Source organism: Ochotona princeps, chromosome 33 (assembly GCF_030435755.1).
Source record: "Ochotona princeps isolate mOchPri1 chromosome 33, mOchPri1.hap1, whole genome shotgun sequence".
Taxonomy (NCBI): domain Eukaryota; kingdom Metazoa; phylum Chordata; class Mammalia; order Lagomorpha; family Ochotonidae; genus Ochotona; species Ochotona princeps.
The window spans coordinates 7,355,352-7,369,201 of record NC_080864.1 but is presented as its reverse complement, the minus strand read 5'-3'; the positions used below and the strand labels follow the sequence as shown (position 1 = coordinate 7,369,201).

Sequence of the window (13,850 nt, the reverse complement as noted above, 5' to 3'; positions counted from 1 at the left end):
AGGCAGCAGCAATCACCTTGGATATGAACTATATAGTGTGGGAATTAAAATGTAATATTTCAGTAGAGGACAGCGGCCTAGTCCCATTCTTCTCAGCCTCCCTTGCTGCAATCCCACCCACTTTGCTGCCTCTTCTGGGTGCTGGATATCCCGGGTGGGCCACTCCTGGTCAGCCCACCTGAAGCCCCTTCCTTCCCCACCACCACAAGGCACAACTGTCCACCCAGGAAGCCCAAGCGAGGCAGGCAGAAAGCCAGCCTTCATGGCCAGCACCCTAGCAAGTACTGGGGTAAAATGGTTCCTCCTTACCCGGAGGCCCAGCTGGTGGGTAACCAAACTCTTCTGACCCCTCAAACCCACCTTGTCCACCAGGTCCTCCTGACCCATTACCTACCTGTCACACACGTGGTCAGCCACCTCTGAGGTGCCCCAAAATCTTAACAGGGATTCGGTTTCCAGACTAGACGCAGAGAGTAACCCTGTCCAAGCTGGGCCTGCCTGTGGCTACACCAAGTCTGGGATTGAGGTCACAGCTACCGACCCCAGTGTGGATCAGTGTGGGGCGCAGCAGGTGCAGCCCTGCGTGTGGGTGTGGCCATCCCATCCACCACCCAGCCTTCCGAGCCCAGACAGGAGCAAGTTGCCCACAAGAGACAGAAGGCATAAGTTGCTCTGTTGGTCTTTTCTAACAAAACTTGTTGCATTTTCTCACAAAATGTAGATGTGTACTAATAGTCTTACGTTGGTTTCATTTAAATGCTCATCTTCAGTATTATCATGCTACTTCTGTTTCCATAGTCATAAACAGTGGGCATCGAACAGCAGCAGTCCCTGCCGCCACCCCATAGTCAGCCCCGGAAGGCACTCCTAGAGGTTCCAGGGAGGCGGACACCTGGGTGGCAGGAGGGCTCCTCCACACCACTCCACTGGAAACAAACCAGCCAGACCTGCCCCCTTGGTCTGACTTCCCTGCAGTGTTGGGTCCCCACCCAGGGCAGCCCCTCTGGAGTTGAGCTCCTCTCCTTGAGCTCTGGTCCCTGCCAGGCTCTGCCCCCATGCCAGTCCTGCTGCCCCTCCCACCCGGGACACTGTGCACGCAAGCACAGGCACACACACGCAAACATATACATGCACACACTTGGGCAACTCTCCCGCTTGACCCCAACATGCCTCCTGTGCCCCTCCTGGCTCGCTTTCCTAAGGCGGCCTGCTCTCCTGCTCCCTTGCTTGCGGTTCCTTGGAACACAGCACCAGGTAAGGGAGTTGGGTGGACAGGAGGTGCAGGGAAGCAGGGATGTGGCGTGGCGAGAGTGGGTGTCTCCCTGATGCCAGGAGACTCCAAGCTCCATGGCTGGTATTGCTCAGGTCAGCCCAGTTGCTGGAGATCTAGTCCCTAGGAACCCATGGCTGGGCCCAGGCCCTATGGAGGGAGAGGCAGAGGGAGGAGGACATTGCAGCTGCAGGTGTGTGCAGGGCTGGGAGAGGGACAGGGCGTGACAGCAGGCAAGCAAGCTTGGCTCCAGGGACCAATGGAGACACCTGATGGATGCAGCTTGGTCCAGGGGTGGTATGGGTTGACCCTCAGGGGCCTCAGGCCCAGAGCTGGCAGGTGTATGGGGGACCCTCCCAGCTTGATCTACGCCCTTAGCCCCCAGGTGTGGCCTTCCCTGAGCCAAATTTGTGTGTGGGTGAGTGAGGAGTGGTGCTGCCGGGGGCACACAGGGAGAGCAGCCAGCAGCAATTATTTTGAGAAGCCGCTGGCCAGAGGAGGAAGGGGCAAGTGGGACAAACTGCCAGGGCAGAGAACAACATACCAGGCATGCAAGCTAGACCCAGGAGTCAACAGGCTGAGGCGTAGTGTCCCCCACGGAGTCCACCAGCCTGACTGCCTGCTTGCTGGGCCCGGAGGGGAGGAACCTTCCCGCCGGGGTTGGGCTGCAGCAGGCACGCAGGCACAGCGGGTGGGTGAGTGGGCAGGCTGGAGCGCAACAGGGTTAAGAGGCAGAACACAGCAGTTAGGGTAGTGGGGGGAGACTGGGGATGGGCCTGAGGATGGGTCCGCTGCCACAGTGCCAAGGGAGGAGCCAAGCTGGTCAGAGCTGGCGGGTGCACTGGTCTGTGAGTGAAGCCAGGAGAACTGGCAGGGGGCAGGTGGTGGGCCTTGCCTAGCATGCACATGCAGAGAAAGGGGAGGTGAGCTGGCTAAACTCCCTCATTCCCAGACCCTGCTCTCTGGATACTCTTGAGGAGGGGAGGGTGCACCCATCCCCTCCCCTGGCAGCCAATCACTACTTACTTTCAATGACCTCTTTTCGGAGGCCGATCCCATGGGGTCAGTACCGCAGGCCCTGTGTTCCCTGTGGTACAAGTGGTATAGCAGCCGTCTGGGGTCAGCAGAGGAGAGGACTAAGGTGGAGCACTGTAGGAGCATGCCAGCACCTGCTGTCGACACTCCCACTGATCCCTAAATGGGGTAGGGCTGTGGCTGGGCACTGATCATCCAGCCAGCAGGCCTTCCCAGCATCAGCCTAGGGCCTCGCATCTGCCTACCCTCCTTTCCACGACCCCTCCCACCTGCCCACCCTTCTTCCCACAAGCCCCACAGCACCTGCACTCACCCAAGGGGCAAGTGTGTCTAGAGGAATCACTTCCCGGCTACCTGCCTTCTCGCTGTCTGCAAGGGTGAGGGCAGGCGTGAGCTGTGGGCTGCCAAGACGGGATGGACATCCTTTGCTGCCCACTTCTTGGCACCCCTGCCTGGCCTCTGCCCATCAGCAATGCACCACCCCCACCCTTGCAGTGGCACCTAAGCAGGCGGCAGGTGACCAAGAATCCCCAGGCAGCAATAATCCAGGCCCCCAGCCACGCAGAGTACTTCTTCTCCACCACCTCACCACCTGTCAGCCTCACGCACCCAGGCCTTTGACCACCAATGGCAGTGTGCTGTCATCGAAGCCCCTGGGGCTCTGTGCTCCCTTAGGCACCTTGCTGGCTGCTGCTGCAGACCAAGAAAGCACAGGGTAGAGACAATCTCCGGGGTGAGCTTGCATCACCTTCTCCTGCAGCTGGGACTTGAGATGGCAGAGGGGAGGGCAGCCTGCACTTGGAAGCGCGCCTTGGTCCAGCCGTCCTTCTGCAGGGCCCCATGCAGCTCCTTTTAGCTCCACATAGTCTGCAGCAGGTGCGATGCCTCCTTCGCCTCCCCAATGATTGGCTGTGGTGGTCCTGGGGTGGGGTCAGTAACCACTAGCCACGCCTCCCTCACCAGACCCCGCCCCAAATCCCATCCACCTGCTAACCTGCCCAGAGCCCTGCCCACCTGCCAGCTAGCCCTGTCTATGCCGCGCACCTGCCAGCACAGAGGGGACACCACGAGCCTGCAGGAGCAATCGCCAATTGTCCAGGCTGTCGGACACAATCTTGTGGATGGTGCTGAACACGGCCAACACCGTGTCTTCCTCCAGGCATGCTCCAGCGTGCGGGACAGCTTGCACATTGCGCACCTTTCGCACCAGCTCTGCCATGGCATAGCTCCCTAGGCAGGCAGGAGGCAAAGACAGGTGTTAGGACACGCCTCTGCCCTGCAGCTACAGGAAAAATGGCGTTCCTGTGGCGCGGAGGTGGGTGAGGGCCGGCGCCAGAAGGGCCCCAGGACATCACGCTGCCAGGAAGAGCTCCAGAACCCCCCATCTTCCACCGCTCCCCCACCCCTGCGCGTCCCGGCCTGCCTGGCTCCTCTCTCACCAATGAGATCTTTGTTGCGCTGGTCCAGCGAGAGGATCCGCAGTGCAATGGCCATGATCCGCACCACCTTGTGCATCTCAGACTGCAGCAGCTCCACCAGTACCTGGAGCCTGCGCTCTTTGCTCACCGTGGCGCAGATGTAGAGGGCCCACTGAGGCGGCTGGGGGATGGGATGCTTAGCGCAGACTTGCTCCCTGACCCCGGCTGTCCCCACCAGCTGGGCTGTGCTGCAGTCCCCAGGCCAGCAGTTCAAGGGCCACTCCTCCCTCCTGCTATTGCCCAGCTGTGCGGTCCCGAGCCTGCGCAGTGCCCAGGGCAGGCCTCCCATCTCACCATCCAATTGACAGCGGCGCTGAGGTTCTACAGGGCTCCTGTGGCTGCCTCCAGGGTATTGAAATTTCAGCTCTCCATGAGGAGGGAAAGGTAGAACCGCAGAACCGCACCAGCTCGGGCTGGGACAGCAGCTCAAAGTCTGGGCATGCAGGGAGCACCTGCTGTTCACAGTCACTCCAGGGCCTCCTCCTTCACCCATCAACCCATGCCCTGTTGGGCACTCCAGTGGACAGGGAGAGTCAGGGATGCATGTGGAACAGGGAATGTTTATTATCAACGGAATCACTTGTTTTGGCCACCCCCACGGACAAAGCGCTCCCATTTCACAGAGGGACAAACAGGCTCCAGTCAGGAGGTCACGGTTTGGGTAAAGTTATTCCTTCTTTCGATTCTCCTTACTGAAGAACTGGGCAACAAGCTTGCCAACTCAGGAGGCGGGGTCTCACCAGCCACAGCTGCTAGCAACAGGACCCACTATCCTTCCATCCCTAAGTAGGGACTGCCTCCACCACTACCTAGCCAGAACTGAACAACCAGGGCCACGCCCCTAGCAATAGGGCCCGCCTTCCAGGTTCCCCCACAGCTGGCACTCCACATGGTGCACACGCAGAGCTTCAAAGGCGGCGCTCCACACCTGCCTGTCCTGTCTCAGGAAGCTGTCTTCCTCTCTACCTGTGATGCACCCCTTTCCCCTAGGCTCCCTGTTTCCCCCAATGACTGGGGTCGCTTGGCCACCTCCACCCACTGGGAAGCATCTCAGGCAGGCAGGATCCAAGTAGACAGCACACAGCCACAGGAACTCAACAGATGGGGGATGCACCCACGCCGCGCCCCACCCCCAGGGCCCCCAGCCCATCTCCATTCCTGGGTCTGGCCGCACAGCACCCCCTCCTTCCCAGCCCAGGTGGCTGTCCTTCAGCCCCACCTCTCACCTGCTGTCTGCTGCCCTCTAGGACTTATCTCCCCAGCAACCCCCAATCAACTGACCCATGGCATTGATCCTGACTCTGCATAGGTCCCCAAGGACCTCTCAGGAACCTCACACCTGTGATCGCCTATAGAGCTGGGGCCCACTGCAGTGGCACTGGCTTTGTTGCGGCACTGGCTCACCTTTGGTGGCTTCTGTCTGCTTGGGCAGGTCCAGCTTGTCAAAGTTCTAGTCTGTCTCACTGTCCTTCTTCCCTAGAAGAGAAGGATGGCTAGAGGTGAGGTAGACCCTGGGCTGGGGTTGGGGTGGGGAGGGCAGAAGCATGCCAGGATGGGGGTCTCCTGCCTGGAGACCCCAGAGAGCACTCCACATCTGGAGGCAGGCACTGCTTACAGCCATCTGGTGCCATGCGGACAGGTGGACCAGAGGACAAGGCAGTGGTAGCCATGAGGAGGCCTAGGGCCTGTGGCGCCCGCATCATATGCTGAGAGGCACGTCATGTGACTCCTTAGGGTTCCTGGGCAGCTGCATGTGGGCAGGACGGCAATGGGTATAGACAGAAAAACTGCCAGGAATACAACCTGGTGAGCAAGCAGAATGCTCCCTCCTGGCAGGCACCCAGCCCTCCACCTCCAGGCACCCAACCCACAGCTCCTAACTCCCCCAGAAGGGAGCAGAGCTGAACTCAGATAAGCAGGGGCCTCCTGTGGGAGCAATCAGACATCTCTGGGGCCCTGCACGTGCCCCCTCTCGGCGCTGCCCCAGCCTTCCTTATGTATTGGAGTCTGAGGTTGCAGGAGCAGCCCCTTGGGCTGGCCTCTCACCAAGCTGCTGGGTGGGGGAATGCATTCCTGCTCGTGTGTGTGTGTGTGTGTGTGTGTGTGTGTGTGTGTGTGTGTCTTCAAGCAGTTGGCATGGAGACAGCGGCCAGGGTGTTGGGCCTGGGAGATGGGGACGGGGACGAAGTGGCTTTCCTAGGTACTCACTGCCGTGCAGTTGTCAGTGATAGTGTGAGCCCTCTAGCCTGGCTGAGGGCAGGGACCATGCAGACACATATCTGTCACTCACCTTGATGGAACCAGTCCTCTGGGTGGCCACAGGGAACACAGGAGAGAGGAGAGCAGCCTCAGTGGGGGACCCTCCCAGTGTCCCCTATGTCTCCACCACACACCCTGGGGTCAAGGTGGCAGGGAGCAAGGTTGAACACCCCAGGGAAAGCTAGGGCTCAGAGGTGCAAACAGGCTCTGCAGCAGTAGCTGCTGCCTGGGGGGTGGTGGCCAGAAGGCAGGGCAGGAAGACAGGACATGTCCAGGGGTACTCTGCCAGGTGACAGGCCTGCGGCACCTTCCCCAGAGGTGAGCACAGGAAAGGCCCATCTCAGGCTCTCCTTCCTGCCCTCCTCCTCTGTCCTTCCTTGCCCCCACCCCCTCCATACCTGTAGCCTACACTGCATAGGGGCAGGGCTAGAACTCACACCCTGGCTTCCCCCATAGGCCGTTTGCCCCCTTCCTGGCTCCTGGTTAAGAGTCCTCCAGCCCCTTGAGTTGCCTGCTGTCTGGGCTCCCTGGAGGGCCTGCAGTCTGAGGAAGGGGAGGGATGGGGCTGTAACCAGGCAGGACCCTATCTCACCCACTCACCTTTGGCCTTCTTTCCACCGAAGAAGGAAGCATCATCCCGCCTCCATCGCTGGAAGCCCGCAGCGGTTCTACCTGGTGGCCCTGGCTCAGCTTCCTGGTACCTGTCAGCTCCGGGCACCTCCTTGTGCACATGGTGCGACAGGTTCCGCAGGATGCACACGTAGTTCTCTACTGACTGTGAGGGTTCAAGAGAGGGGAGGTGAGCGTGAGGCGGGACCTCAGGGTTTGGGAACACTCACCCTCCTAGCCAGTGTGCCCCCAGCCTGCCTGGGAAGCCTGGGAATGGGGAGCAGATCCAGATGAGTGAGAATTGGCACGGAGGGGCTGTGGCCATTTCTGGGGGGGCCATATTCAGAACACTGCAGACCCACACAGCCATTCCTCTCTACACTGTCCTGGACAGACCCAGTCCCAGCTCCTGCACCAGCTGGCTCCTAGACCTTCAGCAGGAGGCTGCGAGCCCATCTCCACTTGGTCCCACCCACCTTGTTATCTGTGTCCCTCCTGCCCACCGCCAATTGAAGAGCATGCAGGAGGGCATCCACTAGCCCCCAGCGCTGCCAGAGACTCCACCAGGTCTTGGTGCTGTCTCAGCCCACATTCCTGGGGGTCCAATGGAGTGGAGGACACTGGTGAGTCCCCAGCCTCCACCAAGGGGCCTTCTCCAGCCTCACCCCCGCCCCAGCCCTGGCTTGCTTGGAGGGCTTGTGTTCTCCCCAAAATGGACTTTGTCACAGCCTAGCACCTCCCCCAGGGAGATGGCGGCTTCCGGGGTAAATTGGAAGGGACAGAGGTGGGCCAAGAAATTCCTGAGAACACTGAGTACCCCACACACATAGCCAGGAAGGCCAGCAGGGATCTGGGGTGGTGGGCAGGGTGTGGGTCAGCACTGCCCACACCTCAAGCAGCCAATGTGTTCTTGAAGATGGTTGTCCACTCGGCGTCCCTTGGCTTGGAGTCCTTGTTGGGCTCATGCTGCCAGCCTGAATGGGGCACGATGACCTCGTGAGTGACGGTCTGCAGGCCATGGTGGATGATGATCATCTTCAGGGGCTCATATGATGACAGGTTCCCGAGGATGCCTGCGGGTGCCACAGATGGCCGGCTGGGTGCTGACCCAAGTACCCCCCCTCCTGGGAGCCCCCCTGCCACTCAGAACCTGCCACCTTCCTTGTGCCCAAGTTGGCATCAGGAAGACTGTGAGAGGCATTGGAGGCCCTCCTGACTCAGGCCAGAGAGGCAAGGGGCACTGAGCAGCAGCCTCCAGCTTGGGGGTAAGGAATGGTAGGAGCACTGGGTGCAGTGGGGCAGGGTGGTGGTAAGGCAGATGCCATCTCCTCCCTGCCATCTTCTGACCCCAAGGCCTGGTAGAGATGGTCATGTGATGCCACTGGGGCAGGGTAGGAAGGAGGCCTGCAGTGCCCTGCTGTGACTGGGGGACCTGTCTTACCCTGCCACCTGACTAAGCTGTCCTAGCAGCCCGCACTCCTGGCCACCAGGATGTTCACCACTGCCTCCCCACTCCCAGGCTAAACCACTACTCTTTCCACTCTCTTCCTAGGGAATGTGGGGTTGGGGTCATGCGGGCGTGGCCAGGTGCTACTTGCCAGTGACAAGCTACGGGACCTCATTGTCCTGGGTGGCCCACAGCAGGCGCACCAAGGCTGGTATGCTACTACAATCCCGGATGGCAGCATTGTTGCCAGCTTCCCAGCCACAGGAGAGGCTGCAGGTAGGCAGCAGCGTTGGCCTTCACAGGGTCCATGGGATGCTGCAGCATGGCCAGCGCCTCAGGCAGCTTCAGGTCCCACCAGCGTGGCTCCTTGCGGTGCTGTCCACTGAGGGCAAGCATTGTGCCACCTGGTCCAGGCTACTGAGTCAGCCCAGCTTGGGCTGGGCCAGGGGTGTGGTCGCTGCAGGGAACGGGACCCACTCCTCTAGCAGCAACTCACCACCTGTGCCATCCTCTGCCATGTCCGCATAGGTCCTGTGCAGGTGGGCAGGTCCCCATGAACCTACTTATACCTACTCCTGGGGACCAGGTGCTCTCTGATGGAGCAGGGCGGGGCCAGGGGCAACTGTACCCTGGCTCCTAGTACAAAAGCCAGTCTGGGTAAGAACCAATCAGGACAGAGTTGGAGTTAAATCCATCTGTCACTCACTCACTCCCATAGTGCCACCTGGATCCCTTCCCCTTCCTGCAACACCCCCATCTCCGGCTGGCACCAGGATGCAGTGGAGCTGGGGGGAGGGAAGTAGGTGATCCTACCTAGATAAGGCTCCCCCAAGAGGATCACCCGTTGGGGGTACTGAGGCTCTCAGGGGATCCCTGTGGGTTGCAGCCACTTTCCAGAAAGCTAAGAAGGGTAGGAGGGCTTGGAGGAGGGGGATCAGGTGACTGGCACTGGGGCCTGCTCTGCAGGTGTACAAACCTGGGCTCCACAGAGGAGAGGAAGGCCCAGGGTCCTTGGGTTCCAGGAAGAGGAATCCCAGAGCCTCTAGGAACCCCAGAGTCTTTCATTGGCTACAAAGCCATCAGGTGGCTGCTCAGTCTAACACCCACCCTCCTGTGTGCCTGCATTTAGGAGAGCCAAAGTCAGATCATATCGAAGCATGCCTAACCAACTCGACAGGAGCAGTTTCACTGGGGAAGCAGAACGCAGACTTCCTGGAGGAGGTGGCAGTGATTGCTGGTGGTCAGGGTGGCTGGGATAGGGTCAGGGTGCTCACCTGGCACACAGCCCACACCCGCACTCGGGTCTCCTCCGAGGGGCTGTGCCATAGTCGGGGTCCAGCTCTGGGCCACCCTCGTCATCATTGGCCAGGCTGCGTGTGTCTTCCTCCAGGCTGTAGGGCTCTGCCTAGAAGTACTCAGGCAGGGAGCAGCCCCTGGGCAGTTGTGGGGGCCTAGGAGTGGGTTAGCTGGGTCATATGGCAGGTTTATTTGCAATTCTCTAAGCACTCTCCATACTGATTTCCATAGTGGTTGCACTAGTCTACACTCTCCATCAGTGAAGGAGGGTACATTCTCCCCACATTCACACCAGCAGGTGTTATTCGTAGAGTTCTGAATGTACGCCAAACTCACTGAAGTTAGCTGGAATCTCAATGTAGTTTTCTTTTTAAACTTTTAAAAATTTCTACTTTAATTTTTGAAATTTTCATACAATTCTGTGTAGTCTGGGATTCTCCTCCGCACAATATCCAACCCCCGATCCATTTTTCCCATATTGTCACGACAGTACATTTCTTCATAAGGAGTTACAATTCCATCAGTCTGCTATTTAAGTGCTTTCATTTGTATCTCTCTAAAGGCTAGGGAGCCTGACCATCTTTTCATATGTCTGTTAGTCATTTGAATCTGTTCTTTTGAAAAAATGTCTGTTCATTTCCTTCACCCATTTCTTCACTGGGTTGTTTGTTTTACTGTTCCTGGGTTTCTGAAGCTCTTTGTAAAATCTGGATTTTAGTCCCCTGCCAGTTGTGTAGTGTGCAAATATTTTCTCCATTTCCATTGGTTGCTTCTTTTCTGCCATCAGAGTACCAGGTTTTTAATCTAAGCCTTGAGCAACCAAATGGATGTCATGCAGACCTTAGTTTTCTTACGTTTAACTTTAGACAAGTTTCTGGTAACAAGAGTGTTTAAACCATTGAGCAATTCAGCCAAATAAATCTCAGATCGCCATCCCCTGGATAGTTTCCACATCTCTTCCCTTGACTCTATCTCTTCAAGGGTCATTTCCACTTGGAGGCATTTCCAATGGAAAACACCCCAATCCCAGTTCCTCTGATTTCCCCAGGGAAATCCATGGTTCCTGCTATACCTCAGTTGGTGAGATCCACTAGCTTTGTTTCCTTTTGTCCAATTAATCATAAATTCTTCTAGCTGTTACCATCTAAACATCAATTTGCATAGTGTAAGAACATGCAAATGTAATTATAGGAAAAAAGCCTGAAAACACAAGCAAAAATAAAAAAATAAGATACATGTTGATGTATATAACCTCGAAGCTTTCACAGTCACATAAAATATATGCATTCATTAATTCAAAGTGCTTTTAAAAGAACATGGAAAATGAAAAAAAAAAAGAACATGGAAAATGATTATTATGAAAAATGTGCATCTATTTGAAAACTTTCTTGCAGCAAAGTAAATTGACACTTTAATTTCATTTCTGATCAAACTTTGTGAAGTACCTTTATATGTAATACATGCAACATTATGCTCCTTATAAATCTATTTATATTTATACTATACTAGCTTACACATGTATGTGTTCAAAATATTTATCCTTACCCATAAATAAATACTTAAAAGAGGATAATAATATATGAAACTATATATTCAGCTCAGAGATGAATTACTGTTTCTCATGGAGGCAGATGTGGAGCTACCCTAATTTTCAGGGAATGGATTTGTTTCATTACATTAATATATTATTATTTGTATCACCAAGTTTATACAGTTAAGACATCTGTTGGTTACTCCGTTTTATTATTATGAATAAAGCTGGAGTTAGTAATCTTGCAACTTTATCTCTGCTTATTGTCACACTTATTTAAAAGAACGGTTAAGATCTTGAATTTATGCTGTGTAATGACTACAAGCTTTTTTACAGCAATGTAAGGGCCGTCCCTGAGGAGAGCCGGGGAACATTTTTCAAGCATCAAGAAAGCATCGGGAGTTAGTGTTTCGTGTTTTTCTTAACATCTAAGTATCCTTTTAATTACATAAAAAATGCTATCTTCACCCTTTTTAGGAGTGCAGCGCACTCTGCCGTACAGCCAGAATTTCATTTCATTTCATTTCATTTCATTTCTTTCCAGAAATTCAAACTCATTATTTATTTGGGAATTACATTTTGGCAGGAAAAGTTATTAATCTAAAACATTACTCAAAGAAATGAACCCTTGACACATTTTTTCTGGCTTTCAAACGCTGTTATACTTTCCCCACCACCCCCTTTTTTGGATAACTCACCCTGTTTGTCAGTATGACTCTTACGTACCTCATTCTTTTAGAAGTTGGTGTTAGAGAGCTAGACCAAACATGCTAACCATGGAGTGTACTATATTTTTTTAACTGAAAAACTCAAGAATGATCATTTAAAAAAATTCTTCACTCATGAAAAGGTTAAAACCAAAATGAGAAGTCTTCAGAAACTTCCAAATACAAGTGCCTTTTAAACACCTAGATAAGTATGCACAATAGCTGGGCTGTCAGCTCAGACCACCCAAACCTATTTAGTCAACAATGCAGAAGAAAAACAACACTTTTATGTGCTTAGAGAATGATGTCATTAGAATGCTACAATTAAAGAGACCAGAAAGCCAACGAGAGTACAAAAGAAAAATTCTCTTAAATATATGAGGAAAAGATTATAATTAGGAAAAAATGAAATAGTGAATAGATTGATAGCTATCTTGAAAGCAACTTTTTCAAACTTTTAAACTCTTCGAGTACTATACAATATTGAAACTTACATGCAATTTCACTATTTTAAGCTACACTTTGCTTATTCTAAGAATATCAACCTTATATTTGTCTGTCTTACTATGATTAATTCTGTAGGACAGCCACCATTTCCAAATTAATAGGATATTACTATATCCTATTATTATAACATTTTATATATTATACACAATATTCTACTATTAATATCTTATTAAGGGCCAGGCCCAATGGTCTAGTGGCTAAAGTCCTTGCCTGGAACGTGTCAGGATCACATAAGGGCGCTGGTTCTAATCCTGGCTATTTCACTTTCCATCCAGCTCCCTGCTTGTGGCCTGGGAAAGCAGTCGAGGATGCCCCAAAGCCTTGGGATCCTTTACCCACATGGGAGACCCAGAACAGCTTCTAGTTCCTGGCTTCGGAGCCAGGAGTTTAATAGAGTTCCTTGCAGTTACGAAACTTGCTCAAGTAACCACTGGTAGGAGACGTAATTTTTTTGCCTCATTTCACTGACGGGATGATTGTCACCACTTGCGAATTACTGGTCTCAGCCAGGGAAGATTCCTCATCACCTTACAAGACCAGACACCTTGGCAGTCTACCTACAAGGCAGAGGTGCAGAGCGGTCCCCATTGGGGGGAGAAGCCGTGTGAATGCAGAGTACCTGGACGTTGGCGAAGTCCACCCGGTTGATCTGGGAGGTGTTCTGCAGCACGGTGCGAGCTGCCTGGACCAGGTGGTTGAGAGACGTGTACCTGCGCAGAGTCTGGGCAAAGGCGCTTACAGCGGCAACCTGTGAGGATACCCAATGCAGCCACTGTGTCGGCAGGAATTTGGTTTTTCCTTCCAGTACAAGAAACGACCATTATGTTTACATCTTTTCTCCCTTGCCGAATTTTAAATGCGTCCCTTTGACACTTACTTGAAATTTCACTTGGTTAGAGTTTACTTGTAAATGACAGCATTTAAGTCTCTTAAACCAAGTATTATTTTTCCTGTGAGTGGGTTGAGGTCAAGATTAAAACAAACACCCACATTCTTTGACATTTGAGAGCAGCCTTAATTAAACCAATCTTGCAAGGAACTACTCATCCGTAGCTAGAAATGATTTTGTCCAGGGAAGTAGAAAAAATATTGGTTTTCATTTTTTCACCTTTTCTAGTATACTAAATTAGAAAGTAGGCAAATAAAAACATTTCCTTTTAAAAAATAAATCTGGAAAATTAAAGCATACAGACATGCCTTTTTAATTGGATTAAAAAAACACTTTTCAGCCCAATATCATTCAAATTCATTCTTAATTGCTTTTTATTGAATAGAAACCTGGGTGATTCTGAGATAAAATGAGAGCGGATAACCTTTATAAGCAAATATACTGGTAATAAACCTATCAGAGGAACATAGACATACTCTTTGAAAATTAATTGGAAATTGTTAAAGGGGTTACTCAGGAAATCTCGAGCTGCCCCTGAAAAGCCGCTTGTCATTCTTCCCCATCCAGCTGCGCCTCAGTGACTCTAAAGGATTAAATGATATGGTCCTCTTTTGCTCTCTGGCTAAGACCAGAGAGAGGCAGCAGTCAGAGACAGGAGGTAAGAATGGGCAGAGTCTCTCTCAGAACCTCTGCCCTCCCTTTCTAGACAGGGGAAAAAAAGAAGGAAGTTTTTAAAGGCGAGGTTTTTACCTCTTCACTTTGCAAGTGGTCAGGTGTAATTTCAACTGTTAGCCTGAGGTGCTTTACCTGGGCACCTCTGGA

The 13,850-nt window shown here is 53.2% G+C and overlaps 1 protein-coding gene and 1 pseudogene across 1 annotated transcript in view; both read right to left on the bottom strand.

The window, feature by feature from the left end:
* Positions 1-2,333: 2,333 nt before the first annotated feature.
* Positions 2,334-11,656, bottom strand: LOC131477950 (splicing regulator ARVCF-like; annotated as a pseudogene).
* A 962-nt stretch (positions 11,657-12,618) lies between these two features.
* LOC131478434 (transcription factor RFX3-like) overlaps positions 12,619-13,850 on the bottom strand; it is a 116,318-nt gene continuing 115,086 nt past the window's right edge. The window contains 2 exon segments of the mRNA XM_058657693.1: positions 12,619-12,696; positions 12,759-12,887. Coding sequence (XP_058513676.1) covers positions 12,619-12,696; positions 12,759-12,887 — 207 coding nt within the window.